Consider the following 27,650-nt stretch of genomic DNA (forward strand, 5'->3'; position numbering starts at 1 on the left):
AGAGCTCCTGGCTGCTCACAAACCACACTGCCCATCTCTGCCCATTGGCTGCTCTTATCCTCACCATCTTTCACCCATATTGTCTCAGGAAGGAAAGCTACAGCCCTCCATTTCAGGGGCTGCCCACAGCTGGAGCCATCTATGTACCACACATCTTCAGATATAGGGGTTCTTCCCTCCCAATAAGGCCTCTCTGCTACTAATGGCTCTAAAACAAATTCTTCCTGCCTTTCACTGGTATATGTCACTGGCCCTGGTAAGTGTTGGAGTTCTTCACTCAAGGGGCTAGTAGAGAGGGTGCTATGCTAGAGTAGTTATGTACCACACTTGGCTAGTGTAGGCATCTGTGCCATGCCATTCTATGGCTTTTGGGTCCAGTCCTGTACCCACCCTATGATGGGATACATGGTTATTACCTTTATTGGGACTGTTCTGGTGATGGGCTCCATACCCAGCAAGGCATGGTACATGGCAGCCAATAGTTTCTCTATTAAGGTGTACCAGACCTCTGCTCCTTTCCAGAGCTGTGACTAAGATCCAATAATTTGGTGAGTTCATTTAAGCTGCTGCCAGAGACCCCAGCCATAACCATCTTTGGTCACATGGACATCGAGCTCACAGGGCCTTGATGGGTCTATCACACCCAAGGCCTGCATGGCCCTGACTGCCTGTGTTGTAGTGGTAAAAGCAGATGTACCTGTTTCATCCCAGTCCCACCCTTTCATACCAAACAGTATAAGGTCTTCAGAATTTGTGCCAAGTGTGGAATACACACTCTCCGGTAGCCTAAAAGACTCAAATACTCTTGTAATTATGCCACAGCTGTAGGGGTAGGGAAGGCCTGGACTTTACCTGGACTAACCAGACAATGCTCAAGAATTTGACTCACAAACCTGATCTCTGCACCTTGGTGCTGTTCACAGCCCATCCTTTCTCCTGTAGATGTTGCAGGAGTCCAGGTGCTGCACCTTCTAGATTTCTAAGAGAATCAGACATGAGCATGACATCATCGCTATAATGGTAGTTTCTCCCATGCTGCCAAGTCCCGGGCTACAAGTCCATGACAGATGGTGGGGCTGTGGAGGTATCCAACTTTTCCTGACTTTCCTGTTCTATATCAATGGAAAAGAAGGCATTAGCAAGATCCACAACATAATGATATGTCCCTAATTCATAACTGAGGGTATCCATAAGAACTGTAATAGAGAGGACAGCAGCATGCAAAGGATGTATAACTTTATTCAGTTCTCTGTAATCCACAGTCATATGCCAAAAAATATCTGGCTTTTTTACTGGCCACACCAGGAAATTAAATGGGCTATGGGTGGGCTTTACAATACCTGTCCTCTCCAGTTCCTGGAGGGTTTCTCCAATTTCTTTATACCCTCGAGAAATTTGTATTGCTTGGTATTAGTTACCAACTGAGGCACAGGCAAAGCTATGGGAAGGTACTTAGCATGTCCCCTCAGAACTGTGTTTATCACCTGTATTATTCTCAAACTGAACTCACCTGCAGTGGTCTGTAACCACAGGCCCTGCAGGATATCTATCCCCAAAATCTATTTCTTGGTCCTTGCCTTAGCCAACAGCCAAAACCACCACTCCAGCTTCAGCTGTTGTCACAGCTCCAGTAAGATTTTATTTGACTTCCCATCCAATTTCTCTTTGCCCCTGCCTTTATCAAATAAACCCACATCTGGGTCCCCATGTCCTTCATGGGGCCCTTTGAACTCTTCATCTCAGTAGCAGACTGCACTCACTTCCATACTCCATACTCGCATCGCTCCAGCTTTCCCAAAATCTGCTACAGTATGGGTAACTGCATTATGGACTGCTCTGAGGGGCAAGAATGGCCACTAAGGGCCCAAAGAAGGATGAGGAAGCTGTTTATAATATTGTATCCCTCATCCCTACCATAAACAACTCCTCATCTAGGCCATAATTTGCTGGTTATAAGTGGCATTTTTCTTGTCTAACTTATACTGTGTAACACCTGTTGGAACTCAGCATACCGATGCCATCTAGTGGGGGAAGATGGTAAGTCACCCTTATTGGGCCACAGTGCAAAGTGCAGCCATTACCCTCTCGAGAAGTGAATGATTTTCTGGGGTCTGCTATGCATTCTGCAGTTGCTGCCACAAGGCAGGATGAGTTGTCAGGGAGGCCAGCTTTCTCAACTCTGTTCCATACAGAATGATTCCATCCATCTCTACACCCCAAAGGTGCAGGAACCAGGCTGATATGGACTCTGAGGGTTTCTGCTAAAACCAGGAGCCCAAATCCACCAGCTCCACCTGTGTATTGGGGCAGAGCATAGAGTGCACCACGACCTGGGGCGGGGGCTGCACCTTTCCCAGAAGAACCTGTGGTTTCTGTGTCTTTATTTTCTTGACAATACTGGGTGGGATTTCAATAGTGGAGAGGTTCGTGCCTCCAGCACCACCTCTACTTCCTTGTTCTCCTCCTGCTCCTCTACCATTTCTGGGGCTGACGATAGCTGTCTCACTCTGCAGAGAACCTCCTCTGCTACACCCTTTAACCTTCCACACAGAGCCTCACAGCAACACTATCTCAGTCTTCAACAGCTCTCTTTCCATCTCAATCCCAAGTAGTGGGGCGTTCTCACATTGCCTCCTCTTATGCTTCTCAGAGGAGTGTGTCATCTTTCATGGCCTTTACCTCTTCTTGTGCTTCTCACAGGAGTACTTTCTTCTCCTTTATGGCCCTTCTTAACACTGTGAGGAATATCCAACCCACAGTTCCCGCTGACATGTGGGCACTCTGCTTTTCCAAGGACTTCCCTACTGTGCATAGGGCCTCCTCTACTGCCTCAGGAGTCACCTCCACCTCCCCCCAGTCCTGGGGAGGGGCCCAGTCCTCTAGGAGGCAAACCACTCAGACCATATGCCCATTGAGGGATACCCAGATATCTCCCCATATATAGGGGCAGCCCACTGAAGTAGCCCTCTCATGAGGGCAGCTAATGCCATTTTCTGTCTGCAATGAATCCTGCTAACTACATCAAATGTCTTGTTGGAGGGTTGCAGCCCCTGGCAAGTTCACTCTGGATTCAGTGAGACTAAATAACAACAATGAAACATTAGGGGTAAAAGCATTTATACCAACCTTTATTCTCATGGTGGCAGGTCAAGTGCTGGAATCACATCTGCCTCTGCAGAGTTCACAATCTGTCTCTGTCTCTGCCTCTAGGCAGAGCACTGAGAGGGGCTCTTTATATAGTAACCCTGACAATAATGGCTCAGTGCCAACAGGTGTTACAGCATTAGCCTAGCAGTTACATCATCAAGTAGAATAAGGTCAGGTGAAGATCCTGGCCATAGGAACTTCCAGGGCTTACATAGGTCACAATCTGTTCTTGGACCACCCCGTTTGACAGCACTTTTGGACCCAGACACTCCCAGGTCACAGTAGATGACTTTAAAAATGTAGAGGTCTGAAGTGCAGGACCCCCTGCATGCTCTGGAGTGGAATTTTGTTTTCCTTGGTCTAATGGTGCACTGGGCACATATTTAAGTGTATGACCAGGGAGTTGCACATACCATTACATCCCAATGTCCAGAAGTTGGTCACATGGCCAACATATCTAGAGGGGAAATGGAAATTTAGCAATTTATATGGAAGCAGGAGAGAATGGAGACTAGGAGACAAGTAAGAGTACCATATGACCTTTGCAATATAGGAAAGAAGAAAAGTGAATATTGAGCTTTTTCATACTGTACAGTGAAAGATAGCAACAAAGAAAGATGCTGGTTATAGCCAAAACAGTCTGTACAGCACCCCAATGCCTATCAGGAAACAGTGACCACTGAACAGATACAATTTCCTAGGTGAATAAGGTCAGGATTTCAACTCCCCATTTTCCCCTTAGGCCAGTGACCCTTGTCAGGACACAGTTATCACAGCCATAAAAGGACAGACCTGAAAATGGCTCTGAGGTTAGCCAACCAATAATTCATTGCACACTTCACTTATTTGTCAACTACCTGGCATTCTACACATTTCTCCATATTAATACATATATAAAATACATAGAACGTCTGAAATCTACCTCCTCCACTGAGAAAGGCTTGGACTCTGCACAACTAGGCAAATATCCTCAGAGAAAAAGTGTGAATGACTATAAAATTCATATGCCTCCTCTTTCTCTCACCAATTATCACATTGCCTTGGTTGCTACTGAATAGTTGCAGTCTTTTAGTGTTTAAGTGTGTTCAAGGAAAAATTAAAAAAACAAGAAACCTATCTCTTCTCAAAAAGTAGAAAACTGAAGAGCATGTCCCACTCTTACAACCAAAAAAAAAAGCAGCCAGGAGAGGACATCGAGAGTGGAGAGGGTGGAGTTGATGTAGAGAGGATTTATAAGCCAAGAAAAAAAATTGAACCTCAATCTGTGAAGAAAGTTTCCTAGAATCTACACACCAGACATAGGAAATATTTACTACAAATGCATGCAAGCACTGGAAGACTTTAAAAGTTCTTTAAAAGTCCCTTAATTCTCTAATATCGTCAAAATGGCCATCCTGCCCAAAGCAATATACAGATTTGATGCAATCCCTCTCAAATTACCAGCAACATTCTTCAATGAATTGGAACAAATAATTCAAAAATTCATATGGAAACACCAAAGACCCCGAATAGCCAAAGCAATCCTGAAAAAGAAGAATAAAGTAGGGGGGATCTCACTCCCCAACTTCAAGCTCTACTACAAAGCCATAGTAATCAAGACAATTTGGTACTGGCACAAGAACAGAGCCACAGACCAGTGGAACAGATTAGAGACCCCAGAAATTAACCCAAATATATATGGTCAATTAATATTTGATAAAGGAGCCATGGACATACAATGGCAAAATGACAGTCTCTTCAACAGATGGTGCTGGCAAAACTGGACAGCTACATGTAGGAGAATGAAACTGGACCATTGTCTAACCCCATATACAAAGGTAAACTCAAAATGGATCAAAGACCTGAATGTAAGGCATGAAACCATTAAACTCTTGGAAAAAAACATAGGCAAAAACCTCTTAGACATAAACATGAGTGATCTCTTCTTGAACATATCTCCCCGGGCAAGGAAAACAACAGCAAAAATGAGCAAGTGGGACTACATTAAGCTGAAAAGCTTCTGTACAGCGAAAGACACCATCAATAGAACAAAAAGGAACCCTACAGTATGGGAGAATATATTTGAAAATGACAGATCCGATAAAGGCTTGACGTCCAGAATATATAAAGAGCTCACACGCCTCAACAAACAAAAAACAAATAACCCAATTAAAAAATGGGCAGAGGAACTGAACAGACAGTTCTCCAAAAAAGAAATACAGATGGCCAAGAGACACATGAAAAGATGCTCCACATCGCTAATTATCAGAGAAATGCAAATTAAAACTACAATGAGGTATCACCTCACACCAGTAAGGATAGCTGCCATCCAAAAGACAAACAACAACAAATGTTGGCGAGGCTGTGGAGAAAGGGGAACCCTCCTACACTGCTGGTGGGAATGTAAATTAGTTCAACCATTGTGGAAAGCAGTTTGGAGGTTCATCAAAATGCTCAAAACAGACCTACCTTTTGACCCAGGAATCCCACTCCTAGGAATTTACCCTAAGAACGCAGCAATCAAGTTTGAGAAAGACAGATGCACCCCTATGTTTATCGCAGCACTATTTACAATAGCCAAGAATTGGAAGCAACCTAAATGTCCATCGGTAGATGAATGGATAAAGAAGATGTGATACATATACACAATGGAATACTACTCAGCCATAAGAAGTGGAAAAATCCAACCATTTGCAGCAACATGGATGGAGCTGGAGAGTATTATGCTCAGTGAAATAAGTCAAGCGGAGAAAGAGAAATACCAAATGATGTCACTCATCTGAGGAGTATAGGAACAAAGGAAAAACTGAAGGAACAAAACAGCAGTGAAGTTACAGAACCCAAAAATGGACTAACAGGAGATCAAGGCCTAGCTTGGATACCCAGAAAATGAACTAAGATACGATATGAGGAGGAGCTTCTGGCATCAGCACTCTCTGGAGGACTTGTGCCGGGGGATGATCATCAAAAAGCCTCCACAGGGATTCGGACGATGCTGCGGTTGTGGCTGCATCCAGCCCACCATCTCCTGGACTTGCCATAAGAATGAGGAGGGAGATGTCTAGGCTGGCATGTGCATACAGTGAGACAACGAATTTGACCGGATCTGTACTGTTGGAACTCATCCAGGAGTTGGGAGGGGTGCAAGTTGTAGCACTCCAAAATCTCATGACTATAGACTATCTATGGTTAAAAGAACATATGGGATGTGAACAGATCCCAGAAATGGGCTGCTTTAATTTGTCTGATGGTTCAAGTACAGTTGGACAATATCCATCATATCATAGATAAATTTTCACAAATGCCTAGGGTGCCTAAATGGTTTTCTTGGCTTCACTGGAGATGGATGGTAATTATAGATTTGCTTTGTTTATGTCACCGTATTCCTATTATGTTAATATATGTGTGCAAATTATTTAGTAGTTTAAAACCTATACATACTTAAGGTACTCTACAAGAAGATATGTCAAAGAAATAATCAATCCTCCCAAGTTTCCTTCGTATGCTACATCTATAGCTTTTCTTCTTCCTTCCTAATTACAACCCTTAAATAGAATTCGTGCCTCATATCGAATTTACCGAGTATCATAATTCCTCCAGGTGGTAAAGATACCTTGAGACAAGTGCTGGGCATAGAATCCACAGGGCATAAATCTGCAAAGAAGTAAAAAGCTAACCTTTGCAAACAATATGGCTTCTCTCTCACTTACCAACTTTACATTTCCCTGTATGGCCCCGGAAGATGACTGGTTAGCCAGAGACGGGTAAGATTCCTCAAGGGAGGAACAACCTAAGACAGGCACAGTCGCAGGGGGGCCATCAGGTGAGAATTTGGGGATCAACAGAGGTGAGGCTCAGAACCTCACCCCCCCTGCTTTGAGAGAAATCTTCTGCATCCGTGGATGTCTTGATGCCCTTGTCTAGCCTGGATTAATACTTAGTCCATAGGCACACACCTGATCATCTGATCATCTACATTTGCCTTCTTACAGCACTAAACTATGTTTTCTACCTTTATCTTGCATCTACCTACCACTTCAGCATTGTATTAAAAATAAAAATAATAATAATAGTAGGAGAAATGGGGGATCAACATATAGATCAAGTACAAAAATCAAACGAATATTCATATTTGACCTGATTGTTTATAGGTCATATTGCATGATCAAAACCGAAAGTTTCTGTGATGACTGCCCTTGTACTGTTCACCATGTAAGAATTTATTCACTATGTAAGAATTCGTTCACCATGTAAGAACTTGTTCGTTATGCTTCAGAAGATTGGAGACTGACGAGAATTAGGCTTGAGATGGATTAATGATTGTACATTGAGCGTTGACCCCCCTATACTGAATTTTACTGTTGTTAACAACCATTTGATCAGTAAATATGAGAGATGCCCTCTCAAAAAAAAAAAAAAAAAAAAAAAAAAAAGTCCCTTAATTCTCAATCTGGTTTTTTTCCTGTATAGAAATAAGACACTTAAATTAACCAACTTCAAAAGTCCTTTTCAGCAATAAAAGCCAATAATTCAAAGGAACTAAACAAAAACAAGACTTGGAGATAGTTTACTGATAAGATTTTGATGACTACCTAATATAATTTTTTCTAAAATATATAGATTGATTTTAATTTGCTTCACTAATTCTATAGCCCTTGCAAGTTGGGAAAGAAAAGAATAGTAGTCATGCTAAAATTACATATCAAGATGTAAGGCATGTCCCAAATATTGCAGTATTATAATAGCAAACTATTTCTAAATCCCATTCTGTGTTGGCTACTTAGTTAATCACTGGAAAACAGAGATTCTACCCTTCAGGGGACTGATTCTGCAAGTATACTAATTAAAGATAATGCCTGCAACTCCCAACCAGCATACAACTCCATGTGCTTATAGATTTTTACACCTTAACTGGTTTGGTTTGAGACAAAATGGCTCCTACCATCACCCTCATTTTCTTCTCCCTCTCTTCACACATGAAGAGAAAAGACAAAATCCCTCAACCCAGTCTCAGTTCTGCAGTTTTCTTAGGTTCATGGCATTCTGATGCCAAACCCATTAAGGGAGGTAAGGGAAGTTAAGGCAGGGAAGTTAAGGTCATGAGGAAAGTTGGTACATGATGCTAGACACCCCATCTTTGTGGGTAGAAAGAGTTGAATAAGGACAAAGGTTATTAAAAACATGAATTGAAGGACATAAAAGCAAACACAATGTAAATCCTCACATGCAAAGCTAATTTCACAATGGCCTTTATCCAGTATTAACACAAGTAGTAATTCCTTGCAAAAATAGTAAATAGGTACTGCTTGGACATGGGTGTTCCATTTCTCTTAAATCAAGATGTTGTTGGATCTCTGTACCTATTTGTCTGATACAGTAGATATTTCATAGAGATTGGGACTTCAAAGAAGCCTTCAGAAGAAGGTCAGATCAAATGATTGGGCTGTTGAAAAACATATATCTTAAAAATATTAAAGCCCAATGTGAATATTATAGACCAAAAACACTCTCTAGAATCTGATATCAGCCATGGAAAAACCTTAAATATTGAGATGAGGCCCAAATAACAAGTCTATTGCAGACCAAGGTTATTTCACAACAGAGACTGTAAAACCCAGTCAAGTCTAAATACTCAGGATTTAATTTTAATATTATGACACAGTGAAAGAAGATGCTATGAAAAGGGTGAATGGACAGATATGGAAAAGAATTCTTTATTATCATTCCAATAATTTGGAAAGAAATTTATAGGCTTACTGTTGAATATACATTAAGTATGCATACAGGAAATGGCCTTAGGTTGAAGAAATTCCATTATGCCAGTGCAAATCCTGGGAATCTCTTTAATTTGGTGGATTAAGTAAATTCCATCTCGGAGTAAACACCTAAAACCAAAATGTACTAGACAGTTTGGCTACTCAATAGACAGACTGAGGTGGGGCTGTTTATTGCCCTGGACACTGAGCACAGGGGCAGGGCCTGACTAAACCAATGAGCGGCAGAGGCCGCTGCTCCACCCAGGTCCCCTCCCCCACCCAGGCCGGTCCGGTTTCTGCTCAGCCGGTTTCCCGCAGGGCCTCGAGTTCAAGTCCCAGTGATGATGGGGAGGCTTGAAGGGGGCTGATGGCCTTGTCTGGGCAATCAGCAATATTTCAGCATACTGAGTAACACTAAAGAATCAATTTTATTTCCACATAGTAGCAAAGAGGAAACTAAAAATTAAAAACAAATATTATTTACAATGGCTTCTAAACATGATATATTTAGAGATAAATTTGACAACGTATGTGCAAGACTTGTACACAAAAACTACAAAATTAAAACAAACAGATATATTGTGTTCATAGATCAGAATCTTCAACATTTTTAAGACATCAGTAGTTGTTGATTTGACCTATAGATTCAACCAAAATCCCAGCAGGTATTTTTGTAGAAATTAACAACTAGATTCTAAAATTAATATGGAAATGCAAAGGAATGAGAATTGATTTAAACCAGTCAGTGTCCACCCTGGTAGCTGGTGATGTAGTTTAACACACACATATGGCTGTGAGATGTACCTATTAAAAAGAAGAAAGGGAAGAATATCCACTGGAGGAGCAATGAATCAAGTCTACTGCATCACATTATTATCAATTGCAGGGAAGGGAAGGGATATCTACCAGCTGTTGATCTTGTTAAGATCCTTAGTTTGGCCTCCTGACCTTATAGTTCAAGACTTAAAGCAACAGAACTAGAGACTTGTCCCATCCTTCTAGTTCTCCATTAAAGCATTTCTATCTCAGCATTGGCTCCAAAGAATCTTGAAAACTTGAACTAGAAGGAGGCAGAATTTCATCCCTCTGGGCCCTACCTCAGTTACTTGTGCTTTAGGATGAGAGTAGTCTTCTCCCTGCCAAGCAGAGGGTGTTACCTGGCTCCCTTTAAATATCTATGTTTCCAGTTCTTGCACCCACTTTGACCTAGGGAAGAAAACTGGCTTTGCAGGTTGGAAAAGTACAATTGATTTTGCAGCTGATTCGATCACCCACTGTGGATAAAAAGTCTTCCTCTTAATAAATCTATGCTTCCATTCTGGGCTCCCTAAATGCTGAGACTTGTTTTTCCTTTGCAGCAAGTTTCTAAAGGTGCAAAGAAATGATTGCCACACTTCCAGCTATGGTTGACCTATAGAAAATTTTTCTTAACGATACCACTGTTGATACTTGGGCTTAGATAATTCTTTGTCGTGGGGGGACTGCCCTGGGCACTGTAGTATACTTAGTAGTGCCCCCAGCCATTAGGTACTAATACAAGTTCTCTCCCCAATTGTGACAACAAAAATAGGTCCCTAAGCATTGCCAAATGTCTTCTGAGGGAAGGAAGCAAAATCACCTCTAATTGAGAACCACTGACCTATGCAGATACACTCACTCATCCCTTGAAAAGGCAAGACATAGTTGAGAGATAGAAGCAAAGAAATATGGCTGTAGTGAAAACTGAGTAGGAGATTGATGGGAGATAGGATAAACCAAGTCATAATACAGTTTTCACCTAAGGAACTTGGATTTTGCTTTATAGGCAATAGGATTTTGCTTTAAAGGATATTTATAGAGAGTGTGATATGAGATTTTTACTTTAAAAAACGTTCTAGACCTCAGATGAGAGAGGATTCAAAAGACAATAGCAGTTACAAAACTCTGATAGTGACCATGTAACGTGAAGTAGTAGTGGGAAGCAAATGACAGACCTGCATTTGTGAATCGGAATCATTAAAACCTGGTCAGACTGTTTATAAAGGTGCAGGACAGAGAGGAGCTGAAAGTTCCCATGAGGTTCCTGGCTTGGACCAGTGCACGTGGGGTGGAAAAATGGGCTAATGTGTACCTGTGGGTAAGGTTAATAAATTTTTGTACATGTCACCTAAATGTAGTTTAATCCAAGTTGGTGAATAACCCTGTCACCTCATGACATTGTATAGAGTTAAAAGAGGGACAAGATTGAATACCTAGGGGACAATTTATCTTTAAAGTGAGGACAGAAGTGAAGAAAACTCAAAGGAGGCAGGAACTAACAGGTCAGGACCAAACAGAGAAACTGGTGTCTCAGGAGACAAGAGGACATTTTCAAGATGTGTAAATTACATACAGGGATACAAGCAGTCAAGGATGAAGCCAGAGAAGCCAGTTGCTGATAGTAACGACTGCTCAAGGTGTTTGGTAGGAGCAGAAGCCAATTGCTATGGACTGAGTGAACAGAGAGGAAATGGAGAATAGCTGTCGTGAAATGGAACTAGTCTTTCAGAACAACTCCCACCTTGCAGGGCAGCAGCCTCTGCAGATCGAGCTGACACCAAGACTTTATGGATGGATCATACCCACCTCTTATGTACACTTTGAGTTGACTTTCATTTTCCATATTTACATCATGATGTGTGTCTTCCTTTAGGTGTGCCTTTAACCTTTTCAGAATACTTTCACCTTTATACATCCTGGCTTGTTTTTGGTTTGGTTTTTAATTTATTTGCCATCAGATTATCTATCACTCCTCTCCTTTTCTTGCTTCCTCTTCACACAGGCTTGCATTTTTCACAGGGACATCAGGGAATCTGCTCTACCACCCCCAGGGCAGATGTATCAGGGGAGCTTAGCACTATGAGTCTCAAGAGGAAAATAGTAAAATAAATCTGGGCCTGGTGTTTGGATACCATGCATTCAGAATTAACATTTTCTCAAAGAGAAGGGGCAGAGTCAAAAGTCTATGCCAACCTCTCCACTGGGTGCTCCTGGTGGACTGGAAACTCATCCAAAGGGAAGAGAAATCTGTAGTATGGACTATACTCTACTACCTAAGACAGCAGTTGATTGTCTGACAATTTTACTTTTTGGCTTTTTTTCACACACCAATTCTTTCTCATTTCTTGTTCTATTATCAACAGAATAAAGTTTCTGTTTGTAGTATACTTGAAAATTAATGAATAACTTGTTATCAACCTTAGTGGGTACAATATAGTGGAAATCAGAAGGCAGTGGTTCTGAAGCCCCCTTCATGCTAAGCGCACTTCAGTGTACTAAGCACACTTCAGTCCAGCCTGGACTAGATACACTGAAGTGCGGCTGGAGGCTCAGGAGTGCAGTCACTTAACTCCAACACTATATCACTTACACCAACCTCACAAATACAGTCCTTTTGGGAAAAGAAAATGGTCAAAGCTAGTTCTTTTTATTTTTTCTTTTTGTTAAGTAAGAAAGCAACTTTTCGCTATTAAAGTTATTTGCAATTCAGTCACTGGGTAGAGAAATGACTTTCAACTTCAGAGAATCTGCTCTAGATATGGAATCTGCCCCTCTCAGTTGGAACACTGTTCAATAAAACAAAGTCTCTAGCATATGAAAAACATCCAGTTATTTCACAACCTGACTTCAAAAATAGGTGACATGGAAATCCCAAGATTTACATAGATAGGGTAGAGAAGCCTGGAAGATATCTCAAAGAGATAGGAAGTTATCCACTAGAGAATCTGGAACTGAGAGCATATTTTCATCAAAATTGGAAGGTATGCTATGGTTTAACAAAACAGTCTCGCAGTGTTCATTATCTATCTCCCATTTTAAGGGCAACTTTAGGGCAGAAGAGGCACCTATTTATTTGGACACTCACCTTTCAGGCAACCGAGATGAGATACCAATGAGGAGCTTGTGTGACTACTAAGAAAAAAAAATGTGACATTAAGGTGCTGTACAAGCAAACAGTGCTTTCAAATGCAGTCTGCATCAGCATGACTAAGTCGCAAATGAGAGAAAACCCAAATCTAATTAGTTTAACAAAAGATGTTTATTGGCTCACATAACTGTAAAGTCCAGAGGTAGGTCTGTTTCAGGTAAAGCTAAATGTTACCCAGGTCCCAGTTTCTCTCTGCTTTGCCGCTCTTGTTTGGCCTTGGCTTCCTCCTCAGGCTGCACGTGCTAATGCCAGGGAGTTCCAGACTCCCCGCTTCTCATACAAAACACTGCTGCTACAGTTCCAGGCCTCACATTTTTCCTACATACCATAGAGAGGACAGAGAATATCTCCACTGTGTCCTCCCAGAGAAAAGCCTTTCTTTCAGAAGGCCCAGTAAATATCTTCTCATAGTTCACTGGCCCTGTGGCCAAGGGATTAAGATGACAGACGTAGGCTAAGTAGGTCCACTTATGAAACTGGTGGGGGAGGCAGGGAGCCAAACCAAGTGGCTGAGAAAGGGTACTTCCCCAAAGAATACTTGGGTTACTGTTCCCACAGAGGAGGAGAGAAGGGGAACAGGTGCTGGGAAGCGAATAAGAGGTGCCCATGACAGAGCTCTTGACTCAAAGTCCCAAAGACTGGCTTAGAATTGTAGACACTGAATTGCTTCTAAAACAGGCAACTCCACAGCTAGCTCCAGTTGGCAAATCAGGAGATTTAATTATTCCTTCCCCCAAGAGATTCTGGGCAGGCCCGCTAGTTTTTACTATGTGAATCAATCTATACACTACCTCTCTATTTCCTTGCTTTCCAATACTACTTTCGAAAATTTTGAAGACAAAATTTTACCATAACCAATTTTTCATTTGAATATATTGTTAATTGCAATTTATCAGAGAATACTTTAAGTATCTACCTTTTACATTTTATTGCATTTTGCTTTCTTAAGCAAAGCAGGGTTTTTTTTTTTTTACAAATGGTTGTGTTTTTTACAAATTGAAGGTTTGTGGCACCCTGCACTGAGCACTATTATTACGGTCTTTGTTGTGGTGATCTGTAATTAGTGACTGACTTGCTGAGAGCACAGATGATAGTTAGAATTTTTTAGCAGTAAAGAATTTTCAAATTAAGATATGTGGTTTTAGTCAGAATGCTATTGCATACTTAATAAAACTACAGTATAGTGTGGACATAACTTCCATATGCCCTGGGAAACCAGAGAATTCACTTGGCTCACTTCATGGTGACATCTGCTTTATTGTTGCAGTGGTCTGGAACCAAACCCGCAGTATCCCTGAGGCATGCCTGCACTCTTCTCCAAAATTTAGGAATCAAGTATTGATTTTATTCCTCTTCTGACCCAGAGATGTGTGGAAAGTGTCATTGCAAACTGGAAATTCTTGTTACAATCCCTTCATCACAGACCGTGGAGTGTTTGACGCGGGCTCAGGCCTTCCAAGTGCCTATCTCTGGGGCCTCTGGTAAGGAAAAGACCAGTCAGGAATTCTCTTGGTAAGGCCATCTGTTTCCACATGCTATTTCATGATCCTCCTGGAATGCCCATCCATATTTTGATAATTACCTCATTGTGATACTCCTATAATTTGTCTTGCTGTCCCCCTACTCTGCCTGTGAATGTTTCCGTCTCTGGGGCAGAGACTTTCTAGGGTCGCTCATCATCCTGATGCTCCTCTGTAGCTCTGAACTTTCTCTTTCATGGTTCCATTTCCATGGGTTTTTATTTCTATTCATTATCTATCTCCCATTTTAAGATACTGACTTTATCTGGCTTCTACATCATCCTCACTGTGGGAACTTGTGAATATTTAGGATTTCAATGGTCACATCCTTGGAGCCCTAGTCTGAGCTTCAACCTTATTTCAACTGCTGCCTGTGTGTCACTGGGTAATGGTGCAAATCTCTGACTGCTCTTTTTCAGCATCCTTTCCTGACACTTCCATCTGTCCAACTCCCTGGATACTGAATTGGTATTCCATAAGACTCCATGCTGGGTCCTCATATTTTGCTCTACTCTCTGCAGGGGCATTACCATCCAATAGAACTCTCTGCAATAATGAAGATGTTCTATGTATACACCATCCAATATGGTAGCCAACTGCCACATACAGCTATTGGGTGCTTGAAATTGGCCAAAGGACCCAAATTTAAAATTTTATTTTAAAACTCACACGTGGCTAGTAGCTCTAGAGTGGCTAGTAGGCTAGAGTACACTCTAGAGGATTTCATTCATTTCTTAATGGCTTTAAATCCTTCTGCTCATTTGATAACTCCCAAATGCACAGCTCCAGATATGACTAGCCCAGAGCTTTAGCCCATATACACAACCACCAACTTGAAATTGATTTGCACATCTCACACATATTTCAAATGTTAATCCAAAACAGAGTTCTAGATTTCTCACCACCCCCAAGCCTATTCCCATTCCAGTAAATGGCACCACTGTCTAACTCAGCTGCTCAAGCCAAAAAAGAGAAAGCTATCCCTGCTTCCCCCCTGTCCATTACTCCTGTATCCAATCCATTAACAGGTCACTGATTTTATTTCCAAAATAACTTAAAAGCTTCCCTCTCTTCATTTTTCTTACCACCACCCTCTCTAGGCCACGGTCACCTTCAAACTGGACAACAACAGTCTCCAACATAATCTCTCCTTTCACTTTGACCCCTTACAAACCATTTTCTACTTAGCAACCAGAGCACTTATCTTAAAATATGAATCAAACATGTCAATCCTCCATTGAATACCCTTTGTGGCTTCTTTTCACTTAGGATGGAACCGAATGATCTGGCCCCCTACAAGCCCAATTGTGTTACCTCTTGATTATGCTATAGTTAAAACCTTTTGGTTTCTTGAACATGCCAAACACTTCACACAACAGGAAATTTGCACAGCTGTTCCCTCTGCCTGCTGTTCTTCCTGTTCTTCATACATGTGGCTTTTTCCAGACTCATCTTTAACATTACCTCTTAGACTAGGCCTTCCCTGACCATTTATATAGAGGGCCCTTCCCCATCATTCTCTCTCTCTCCCTTTCTCTACCATTCATTTCCTTCATAGTACTTAGTAATTTTTAGTAATTTCATTTAATTGATTTTTTTTTGGTTTGTCTCTCCCACCAGATTAATGTTCTGGAAGGCCAGGAGCAGGTCTGACTTACTGCTGTTCATGAAGCATTTGGCATAGTGCTTTGCATACAAGTAGGTGCTCAGTAAGATTTGTTAATAAACAACTTCCTCAAAACACCTGTTCACATCACTCATTTCCATTTCCTGGTCCCATGTAGTGTAAAACAAAATTTTTACTGCTTATTAGAGGTTACCCTAGCTGGACTGTGCTAGGCCAATTTCTCCTTACTACATGACCATATGCTTAAACAATCAGGGACCCTATAGAATTACAGGGTTATTTAATAAGTACAGAATTATTTAAATGCTTGCAATTTTCAGGAAGAAGTTTGGTCCAAGTAAGCCTCTTGCTTCTCTTCCTTGCACCTTAGTCAACAATTACATTAACTTACTGAGAGCTTATAAAGTGGGATGCCTAAATATCTGAGGCAAACTGCAGTTGGAAAAATGATTTCAAAGGTGAAGGATATGGAATGGATGTTTCATCTCCTTTGGCCCGCATTTATGAATAGGGCCTTTGTTCTCTAACCCTTTAAGACAGTAATACTATTTTCTAATATCCTGCATTTCTTCATAGTTAGTAGTAACAATCTACATCCCCTTTTTAAAATATTAATATTTTATCTTAAGACTCCTGATTTCAAGTATAGTTAGTTAATTTTGGAGTTCCTTACTTTCCACTTTACTTGCTGTGTAGCATCTTTATGTTTCTAGCATTTGTTTTCTTTGATCTTGGACCCAGGGAGGGCATCTCTGACTCTGATGCCAAAATTCTGGAATATATTTCAACTGCTAACTAACTGAGGCAACCTAACACAGTGGTGACCAGCATCAGAGAGTGGCTATTTCTCTCTACCTTGGAGATGGCCCGACAGCTCACTTCTAGATGTGGGCTATTAGAATGGTGAGGAGGGGACTGACTGGGAAAGGATGTAGAATGGGGTGCACTAAGGATTTTTGTAGCTATACAGATTCTTATGAAAAAAAATCTCCCAGTTGGTTTACATTTTTCTAGTCCCAGAGTACCACCTTAAAACTCAAGGGCAGTCAGGTCTCTGAAGATTACACAACCTAGACTACACTCTGCTCCTTTCCTTCAGTCACCCTGGTGATCTCAAAGAGGACCACAACTTCTGAAGAAGAGAAGGTACTGGAATTGGCAAAGTAATTGCAATGTCATATACATCAAATATGGTTTTCAGTGAGGTAGACTTCTGGCAGCACTATTCATAAACACTTGTATACATATTGAAAGAATATATCCAGAAACATACACAACCAGTAATAACAACTGCCTCTGAGGATGACTGGGAGACAGGAATGAAAAGGAAATTTACTTTTCACTAACACCCTTTTGAACTATTTCAATTTTTTTTTTATCATGAGCATGTTCTATATAGTCAAAACTACATGTTTCAGACAAGGATGCCCACTCTCCCCACTTTTATTCAACATAGTTCTGGAGGTCCTAGCCATGGCAATCAGACAACACAAAGAAATAAAAGGCATCCAGATTGGTAAGGAAGAAGTCAAACTGTCACTATTTGCAGATGACATGATATTGTACATAAAAAACCCTAAAGACTCCACTCCAAAACTACTAGATATAATATCTGAATTCAGCAAAGTTGCAGGATATAGAATTAATACACAGAAATCTGTTGCTTTCCTATACACTAACAATGACCTAGCAGAAAGAGAAATCAGGAAAACAATTCCATTCAAATTGCATTAAAAAGAATAAAATGCCTAGGAATAAACCTAACCAAGGAAGTGAAAGACCTATACTCTGAAAACTACAAGACACTCATGAGAGAAATTAAAGATATCAATAAATGGAAACACATCCTGTGCTCATGGATAGGAAGAATTAATATTGTCAAAATGGCCATCCTGCCTAAAGCAATTGATGGATTCAATGCAATCCCTATCAAAATACCAACAGCATTCTTCAATGAACTAGAGTAAATAGTTCTAAAATTCATATGGAACCACAAAAGACCCCAAATAGCCAAAGAAATCCTGAGAAGGAAGAATAAAGTAGGGGGATTACGCTCCCCAACTTCAAGCTCTGCTACAAAGCCACAGTAATCAAGACAATTTGGTACTGGCACAAGAACAGACCCATAAATCATGGAACAGACTAGAGAGCCCACATATAAACCCACACATATATGGTCAATTAATATACAATAAAGGAGCCATGGATATACAATAGGGAAATGACAACTTCTTCAACAGCTGGTGTTGGCAAAACTGGACAGCTACATGCAAGAGAATGAAACTGGATTACTGTCTAACTCCATACACAAAAATAAACTCAAAATGGATCAAAGAGTTGAATGTAAGTCATGAAACCATAAAACTCTTATAAGAAAACATAGGCAAAAATCTCTTGAATATAAACATGAGCAACTTTTTCCTGAATGCATCTCCTCAGGCAAGGGAAAAAAAATAAAAAATAAACAAATGTGACTACACCATGCTAAAAAGCTTCTGTATAGCAAAGGACACCATCAGAAGAACAAAACGGCATCCTACAGTTTGGGAGAATATATTTGTAAATGACATATCTGACAAGGGATTAACATCCAAAATATATAAAGAACTCAAATGCCTCAACACCCAAAAAGCAAATAACCCAATTAAAAAAAGGGCAGAGGACATGAACAGACACTTCTCCAAAGAAGAAATTCAGATGGCCAACAGGCACATGAAAAGATGCTCCACATCACTAATTATCAGGGAAATGCAAATTAAAACCACAATGAGATATCACCTCACACCAGTTAGGATGGCCAGCATCAAAAAGACAAACAACAACAAATGTTGGCGAGGATGTGGAGAAAGGGGAACCCTCCTACACTGCTGGTGGGAATGTAAGCTAGTTCAACCATTGTGGAAAGCAGTATTATGGAGGTTCCTCAAAAAACTCAAAATAGAAATACCATTTGACCCAGGAATTCCACTCCTAGGAAATTACCGAAAGAAAACAAGTTCCCAGTTTCAAAAAGACATATGCACCCCTATGTTTATCACAGCACTATTTACAATGGAAGCAACCTAAGTGTCCATCAGTAAATGAATGGATAAAGATGTGGCTCATATACACAATGGAATGTTATTCAGCCATAAGAAGAAAACAAATCCTACCATTTGCAACAACATGGATGGAGCTAGAGGGTGTTATGCTCAGTGAAATAAGCCAGGTGGAGAAAGACAAGTATCAAATGATCTCACTCATCTGTGGAGTATAAGAACAAAGAAAAACCTGAAGGAACAAAACAGCAGCAAACTCATAGAACCGAAGAAAGGACTAACAGTTACCAAAGGAAAAGGGACTGGGGAGGATGGGTGGGGAGGGAGGGAGAAGGGGAATAAGGGGCAATACAATTAGCACATGTAATGTAGTGGGGGACACAGGGAAGGCAGTATAGCACAGAGAAGATAAGTACTGACTCTAGAGCATCTTACTACACTGATGGACAGTGACTGTAATGGGGTATGTGGTGGGTACTTGATAATGGGGAGAATCTAGCAACCACAATGTTCCACATATAATTGTATATTAATGATACCAAAAAAAACCTGTCATGCAAATAAAATAAGTAAATAAATAAATGTTTCAAAATTTGAAAACCAAAAGAAATGCAATGTTGGTCCTCAAAAAGTTATGTAGCTGGACTAACAGCATGAGACTATTAAAAAAAATAAAAGAAAGCACATAATTAAATACCAACTTGAGTGGTACTGATTACAAGTAGAAGAGAGGTCTGTTCAGGTGGAAGAGCTAGGTCTTAGATGAGGAAGGGAAATTTGAGCAGATAAAAATAGGCAGAAGCAGAAATATGCACAAATAAAGAACAGTAGACTCTGGAATCAGATAGGCTTAGTTCTAATCTCAACTCTACCAATTTACTTGCTGGGTGACCCTGAATGAGTATTTGATAATCTCTTTCAATCTCAGAATTTTCATTTGTAAAATGGGGATAAGAGCGCCTACCTTAATGGGATTAAGAAAATTAAAGAATGTGTATGAGTGGTTAGCATAGTACCTGACACAGAGTAGGTGCTCAAATAAATGTCACCATTATGAACACAGTTGAACCTTTGGACCAGTCTGGCTATCTGGTTATCTATGTAGGAAAAGGGGCAAAATAATACTGGCTATTAGAGTTACAAATTGTGGAAGGTCATCTTATTTTGTGTTGTAGCATAAGAATTATAATGAAATATCCCCACTAAGTACTCTCTAAGGTTCAAGGTGAGAAGTCTGACAGTTACAGGGTTTTTCTCTAGCATGGCACCTCTGGTGTTTAATCAAAACAGAATTCTGACTGAATACCTTCCCACAGTCATTACATTTATAGGGTCTTTCCCCTGTATGGATTCTCTGATGCCGGATAAGGTGTGCCTTGCAAATGAAGCTTTTTCTACAGTCAGTACATTCATGAGATTTCTCCCCAGTATGGACCTTCTGGTGCTGAGCAAGATCTGAGTTCCACATGAAGCCTTTCTCACAGTCCTTACATTCATAAGGCTTCACCTGTGTGGATTCTCTGATGTTGAAGAAGGGTTGGGTTCCTGGTAAAGCATTTTCCACATTCCTTACACATATATGGTTTCTCCCCAGTGTGGATTCACTGATGTGTAAGGCTTGTGTTCTGACTAAAACCCTTCCCACATTCCTTACATTCAAAGGGTTTCTCTCCAGTATGTATTCTCTGGTGTCGAATTAGGTTTGACTTCCAAATGAAAGCTTTAGCACATTCTTGACATACATAGGGTTTTACGCCAGTGTGAATTCTCTGATGTGCAATGCACTGTGAGCGAAAATTAAAAGTCTTCCCACATTCCTTACATCCATAGACCTTCTCTCCATTTAGAATTCTCTGATGTTGATCAAAGTCTTCATTTTGATCAAAACCCATGCCACATTCTTCACATATATTGGATACCTGTTCACTTAGAATTTTCTGATGTATAATAAGGTGGGGGTCAATGTTCTCTGAACTGTCTTCTCCTGATATCATCTCATCTTTGACAATCACTTCTATAACATCATTTCTAGTTTTCTTCACACTTCCCCCACTAGGATAGTAAGGCAATCTCCTGAACCTACTTATCTCCTCCTCACAGGTTTTTCCAAACCAAAACTCCTGTGGGCCAAACCACCAGGTCCACTTGATAGCTGTACCTCCTCAAAAATGTCCTCCTTCAGAATAAAATCTTCCATTTCATTCTTCAACACACCCTCTGGAAGAAGAAATCAGAGCTGCAAATGTCATCATTACCCATGACAGAGTGACTATGGTCACCAAGTGGTATTAACACGTCCACTTCTCTCCAAGTGCCACCCCTGTGTCTCTATGGCCCTGCCCTACCTGAAAATGACAAAACAGGACTAATAAACAGAAAGCAACCAAAAGCAAAAGGCAGAAACTAGACAAAGAGTCCCTGAGGGCTATGATTCCTAGCACCAGGCCAAGCACAAGGGGAACTCCAGAAATAGTTGAGTTGAATCTAAGGGAGATACGTCAGAGTTTCTTCTAGGTGGTCCAGTTTATAACATGCGAAGAGTGGGCCAGGGTTCAGGGAAGAGGACCTATTCTGAAATAAAGAATCCTTTGTGGTATATCTGGGGAACCTGGGCTTGTCACACACAGCAGGGAGCAGCAAGAAGAATCTCCCTCATGCTTTTCAACATTGAATGAAAATGTTATCTTCTCATTCAATCCAATCACCAGGTACACCATGAAAAGTGCTTCCCTCCTCCACAAAAAAAAAAGTGCTTCCCCAAATTACTTCAGGCAGAGTTGGACAAATACTGCCTCCTCTTTGTTCCCATAGTGTCTTATTCACATCTCTGTTATAGTATCACATTTTGCTGTAATTACATCCTGTCAGACTGTGAGCCCTTCCAGGGTTAGGGGCCATATATTACTTGCTCTTTGATCTCTAGAAACTAACACCATGAGTAAAATACAGCATTTACTTACAAAGTATTAGTTGAGAATGGCAGCCAGATAGATAGTCTGTCTTGTCTGTTCAGTAAGGCACAAGACCCACCGAAATTTAATTAATTGAGCATGTCCAAATGAAAGCTAGACGCTTAGAGTTTTAAGTTTCCTCTTGATCAATTGGTTTGGGGATTTTTAGAGCATCTTTTACTGAAATGTTAATATTTTACAAAGGGAAGACAAGAAAACATTTCTCATTTCTCTCCCACTTACCAGTACAAATTATGCTTGGACCCTTTCCTTGCATTTTCAGGTTCAGTGGCTCTTCCACCTGCTCAAAATGGGGGATCCCAGCAGGCTTTAGAAATGGATATCCTGCCAGGGTCAAGATACAAATAAGTCTGGCTCAGTTGGAGTAGGGCCCTTTAGGAAAGGAGCAGACTTGGAAGTGGTAGGGGAAGAATGAAGGTGGTGGGAAGGCTGGTGACATAGATGAACTGAAACTGGATGGGGATAAAAATATAAAGGATAGAAAGCAGAGGCATGGGGAAGCTCTAATTTCATCAGTTCCCAAAAATATGAAAACATATCACTCACCTGAAAAATGTAAAGAAATAGGAAGGACTAAGGTCTCTTCTGCACCTCCCCTAGGAGGTGAAGCCAGTTCACATAGGAAAGAATCGGGATAGGATGGAATTGCAAACAGCTATTCCTGGGACTGTGCTGGGAAACCACAACCTCTTTTTCCTTCCTTCCTACCCATATACAGCCTTCTCTTTCCACGAAGGAGCGATGGTGGGTCTCCCTACAGCATCCGTAAGAGGTTGCCTCATGGCCTCACTCAGCCATGGCCAGGAGTCCCTTCTTATTCAAATGACAGACACCTCTAATCACAAAGGTCCATTCTAATAAACTCTTCCTCAGGTTTAGCTAAGATGTTTTTAACTCCCATCCAAAGCCTCCTGAGAAACAGGTCAGTTCCACACCTTCTGAATGTTGCTGAAACCAATGACTATGCGTCTCCCATGCATTCTGTTCTCTAAGACAAAAGTGGACTTTGCATAAGGACACATGCTCCAAGGAGATCTGCTGTGGGCCAGAGAGCTAGTTTCACTCAAGGGATGACTTAGCTGTTGGACTCCTGCAGAAAGCAAAGATGGAAAATTCCTTCGGGTGGTGGGAACAGCATGCATGGAGACCCTGCATGCGGACTCTGTGGTTGTCTCCCCACATCCACTTGACCCCTCCTGCACTGTGGGGTGGCCATGCGGCGAGTGATTCCAAATCCAGCTCCTAGTGTGGGCCCTCACTGGTCTAAGCCAAGCAGGTTAACCCACCCCACTCACTGCATGAGATCAGTTCAGGGATCAGCAATCAGGCCACAACAACAGCACACAGTATTTCCCTGGCCACAGTGATTGATTGAGAGCTGGCCTAATGCTTAAGATGGTCCATTATAGCAATTCTTGGGACTTTGATTCATAAAAGTTAAAGCCTAAAGAAGGCCTGCCCTGTTTTTCCTCCTAGGTAACAAAGCAGAGCCCTGGTTACAACTACCAATCACCTGACAACCATGACAGGAGCCAGACTGGAGACAAAGCCAACATACAGAGAGACAGAAAAAAGCAGAGACTGAAAACTCTAACAAACCATACCTGCATTCCACCAATGGGCTTCCCAGTTACATGAAACAACAAATTCCTCTTTTTTGTTTAAGCCAGTTTGAACTGGGTTGGTATTTATAATCAAGAATATCTTAATATGGAGACTGACACAGCAAGGAACTGTGAGAAGGGGAAAGTTGGGGGCACTGCTCAAACCCCACTGGGCCCACAGAAGAACCCCTGTGGGAAGAACACAAAATGGGGCAAGAGGGGCAATAAGGAGGCATAATTCTCACTAGTAAATTAGGAGAAGGAAAGCCTTGTGTTGGATCTAAAAAACTGCCAGAGGTTTCCCCACCAGAAATCCCTGAATGGGAATATCTGACTCAGGGTTATAGGGACTTCTTGATTTATAATGACAATGTTGGCCTGTGATACCCCAGAGGTAGTCAGTCTTCTGATGGAAGACTATAAGCAGGCTGGGGAAGCAGGAAGGCCACCTCAGACCAGAAAGTGAGCAGAAATTCGGTCAGGAAATAAAGGGTGGCCATGATAAGAACAGTGGAGATGGGGAGGAGGCAAAGTAGGCGAATGAGGATGGTACACAGAGGAGCCAGGATGATTAAAGCAAGGACTCGAGAACAAGAAAAACCACGGGAACACAGAGGAAAAGGAGGGGTACCACTGGTGTTCATAGCACTAGGTTAGGAGAACACATACCTAATACATTTTAAAGATCAAGACAAGGAACTGGCCAGATGACTGGCACACATGCCCTCACTCACCGGAGAAGATGCCCCTTGGGCCCTCTCCATGCGGAGCTCCCCGAGGAGCTGAGCACCAGGCTGCTTCCCCTCACTCCAGCTGGGAAATCAGAGCCGGTTTGGGAAATGGAAATGCTGCTCCAGGAGAAGGAAATGGGACAGGCAGGTGAGTGGGGTGACACAGAGCAATCCCAGGGCTGTGTCTTCAGGGGCAGGAGGGCAAAGAAGGGAAATAACTAGGGAGGGCAAGAAAAGGAAGTCTAGGGAAAGAGGCAGGAGACCCAGGGAAAGGGGCCAGGAAGCTTGCAAAGGCCAGGAAGGAGACAGAGTAAGAGGCACTCAGTAACAGTTTGAGCGAGCAAACAGATGATTTATTTAATTCATTAAGGAACTGAGCTTTCCTGATTTCTCCCTCTCTCAGAGCACAAAGTTCAGACACCTACATAAGGATGCTTGGTATTGGGCCGGGTTTCCCAAACCAAGGTGGTGGGGAACTGAGGGCTCGGTGGGGCACCAGATATCTGCTCTGGTTCCCCTGTACCCACAGAACAGGGGTTAGGAGTTGGGCAGTTCCCATCCCGAGGCAAGGAAGTCTGATGTGAGGCCTGAACTGACACTAGGATTCTCCACTTCCTAGCGACTGCTGGGGCTGGGTCATTAAGAATCCAAGAGCCTGAAGTTGCCACTTGGCTGAGGGTTATCAGACTTCTGAGGCTTTGCAGAAGGAGCCAGGCAACTCTGAAGGGCAGAGGCAGAGTCCAGAGGGAAAGGCCCTTACCCAGGGAAGCCACAGCCCCATAATTCTCCAGCATCACATCTCTGTATAGGGCCCTCTGAACAGGGGCCAGGCTGGTTCATTCAATCTCAGAGAAGTAGATGGCCACATCCTTGAAGGTCACTGATTCCTGAAACAACATGTGTTTAAATGTCCTGGGACAATCCCAGGACCCAGGCCTGGATAAGAGGCACACCAGGCAGTGGGAGGTACTGGAGGGGATGCCAGCTGAGTTTCTGGATTTTGATTACCTAAGGGAAATCTCAGCAGACTTTTGCCCCCTACTTACAAAGATGAAAGGAATTGTAAGAATGGGAATAGGTTAGCATAAGAGTAGCCATCTTAGGGGCCTAGAAGCCATTTTATTTAGAAAGAAAAAAACTGGGACTGGGTAAGGCCTTGAAAAACAAGTTAATCATGAGCACCAGGTGGTGGGCAGCTGTGACCCTTGGTCAGCTAACCTTGGGCAGCTAATCTTACATACCAAGCTTATCGTGCAGAACCTCCCTAACCATTGAGGAGTAGTCTTATCCTGCCCTTGCTTAACCCCAGGATGTATGTCTTGCAAGAATAATGTGTAGCTGTGGAAAATTACTGTGAGTAAAGTGCTTTGAAAATGCTGTATAAACCCTTGGCTTTGAGTGCTCGGGGTCCTTGTTGAAACCTGCTGTGTCGGGCAGACACTTGGGCCCCAGCTAGCTGGAACAATAAACCTCTTGCTTGTTGCATCGATCTGCCATGGCCTTCGTCTCCTCACTGGGGGGAAGCGCAGACCGGAATAAGGCCGGTAGGTCTTACAGAATCAGCCATAAATTTTTCAAATGGCTCTTCATCCCCACTTCAGCAAACATCCTCTCAGCTTTTTCATGAGTTTGCAAAATTTCCCTTTTCATCCCTCTACTGGAAACTACTATCTGTGCTCCAAGTACCATTCCATCTCCACAATGGGTCTTCCTTCGGAGCTTACCAAGCCTTGCATATGCCTCACAGCCTGTGAGGAGGGTATTAAGTTCATCTTCTAGAAGAGGAAACCAAGACCCAGAGATTAACTTCTCCTAAAGTTACAGAACCGAGACAGAACTCAGGCCTGTTTTGGCTCTCTGGCTCTTACCTACCACACACTGCCCTCCATCCTCACTCCTGCCACCCCTGCTGCCCCTGTGTAGGCCCCTCTCTCTCCTCTCCCACCAGCCAAAGTAGCCAAGGGCACCTCAGAACACTCAGGCTGTTGGGAGGCTGCACTGGAGGGCGAATCCCAGCTATGACAGCTCCCCCACACCAACACACCCTCTAGATCACCCCACCTCCCTTTCTTCCCCACATCCCAGTCTCCATGTCCCCTTTTCTCTACCCCTGGGAGCCTGAACTCCTGCCTTTTCTTTCATTTCTCATCCTCTTCCTCAAGGAACACAGACTCGTAATTCCCAGCCACTGCCTCATTCAGGATCACAATCTCCATACTTTGAAGGGGCCCCATCTAGGCCACTTCACGTCCATCCGTGCCCAGCTAGGTCCCCACAGCAACTTCCCCAGCACTCTGAGGCTCAAAGGCTTTGGGGAGCTCACTTTTGTCTAACTAAAAGTCCAAATGCTCTGCAGGCCGACAGTTCCACTCACCATTCTGGGACCCAGCGCTCTGTGAAGGATCATCTCCTGCACCACCGCCCTCATTCCCTATCCTGTCACCAACCTCTTAGGAATCCAAATCCCTTCCATGCCCAGATTTGTGTCTTTGGATCTGCCTGGAGATCCAGTTCCTCCCTCCTGCAACTGCAAGCTCATGTTCATCTCAAGACCCACTTCAAACATAACCAGCTCTGTTAAAACCAGGGAGACGGAAATTCTAGGCACTCGTGGCCGCGCCCAGTGCTCTGGGAACACCTAGCACTCGGTTCACGCCTGTGCAGACGCACGTGTGCTTCCCCTGCCGGCGCGAGTCTGGGAGGTGTCCAATCCACTGTGCCCTCTCCCTGTTCCTCGAGGCCCTCCACTCTGGGCCGTACACCTATTTCCCGGCCCCTTATCTGGACCTAAAACCCGGGGCAGAGCCAAGCCGGGTGCGTGGCGCCCACCCCGCACTCACCGGGCACGCCCGGGCCGGCGCGGGCGGCCCCGGGAGCAGTTCGAGTGCCAGACCGGAACGCGCCCTGCTTAGCAGGGCCGCGGCAGCCATAGCCCGGGCCGCCCTCCGGGGAAGCAGGCGCGCGCCGGGCCCGACCGGGGGCTGCCCGGGGCCGGGGGAGGATGCTCGGGGCCTGGGCCCCGCCTCACGCCCGGCCTCCCCGCCTCCGGCGGCCAGAGCTCCGCAGCCGGGAGGTGGAGGCTGCGGCCCTTGGCCACGCGGGCTTCTCTAGGACGGTGGAGGGCGCCGCATCTCTGTGGTCCCCTCTTCCCTCCCGGCACAGAGGAAGGCGGGGAGGGGTCCGGGTCTCCGAGACACCGGCGGCTCCGCACCGCGGCGCGCACGGAAGGCTTTCTCTGGGGATCTTTTCCCGCCCTCCCCTTCCCCCCTCCCCTTCCCGCTGACCACCCTTCATCTCGCTACACACTTGTGGGATGGATCCCGTGTAAGG

The 27,650-nt window shown here is 43.0% G+C and overlaps 1 protein-coding gene and 1 long non-coding RNA gene across 2 annotated transcripts in view; both read right to left on the reverse strand.

Moving 5' to 3' along the window:
- The window catches only part of LOC140848523 (uncharacterized), an 88,284-nt gene that overhangs the window by 60,012 nt on the left and 622 nt on the right, over positions 1-27,650 (reverse strand). The gene's annotated exons all lie outside the window — the stretch shown is intronic.
- Positions 9,292-27,540, reverse strand: ZNF662 (zinc finger protein 662). Its single transcript, XM_073232466.1, is given in 6 exon segments — positions 9,292-20,518; positions 20,520-21,150; positions 21,153-21,230; positions 24,324-24,437; positions 25,081-25,207; positions 27,161-27,540. Coding segments are annotated over 6 exon segments (1,332 nt in total). The 5' UTR covers positions 27,251-27,540; the 3' UTR covers positions 9,292-20,226.

The sequence above is a fragment of the Manis javanica genome, chromosome 3, assembly GCF_040802235.1.
Source record: "Manis javanica isolate MJ-LG chromosome 3, MJ_LKY, whole genome shotgun sequence".
In the NCBI taxonomy this organism is placed as follows: domain Eukaryota; kingdom Metazoa; phylum Chordata; class Mammalia; order Pholidota; family Manidae; genus Manis; species Manis javanica.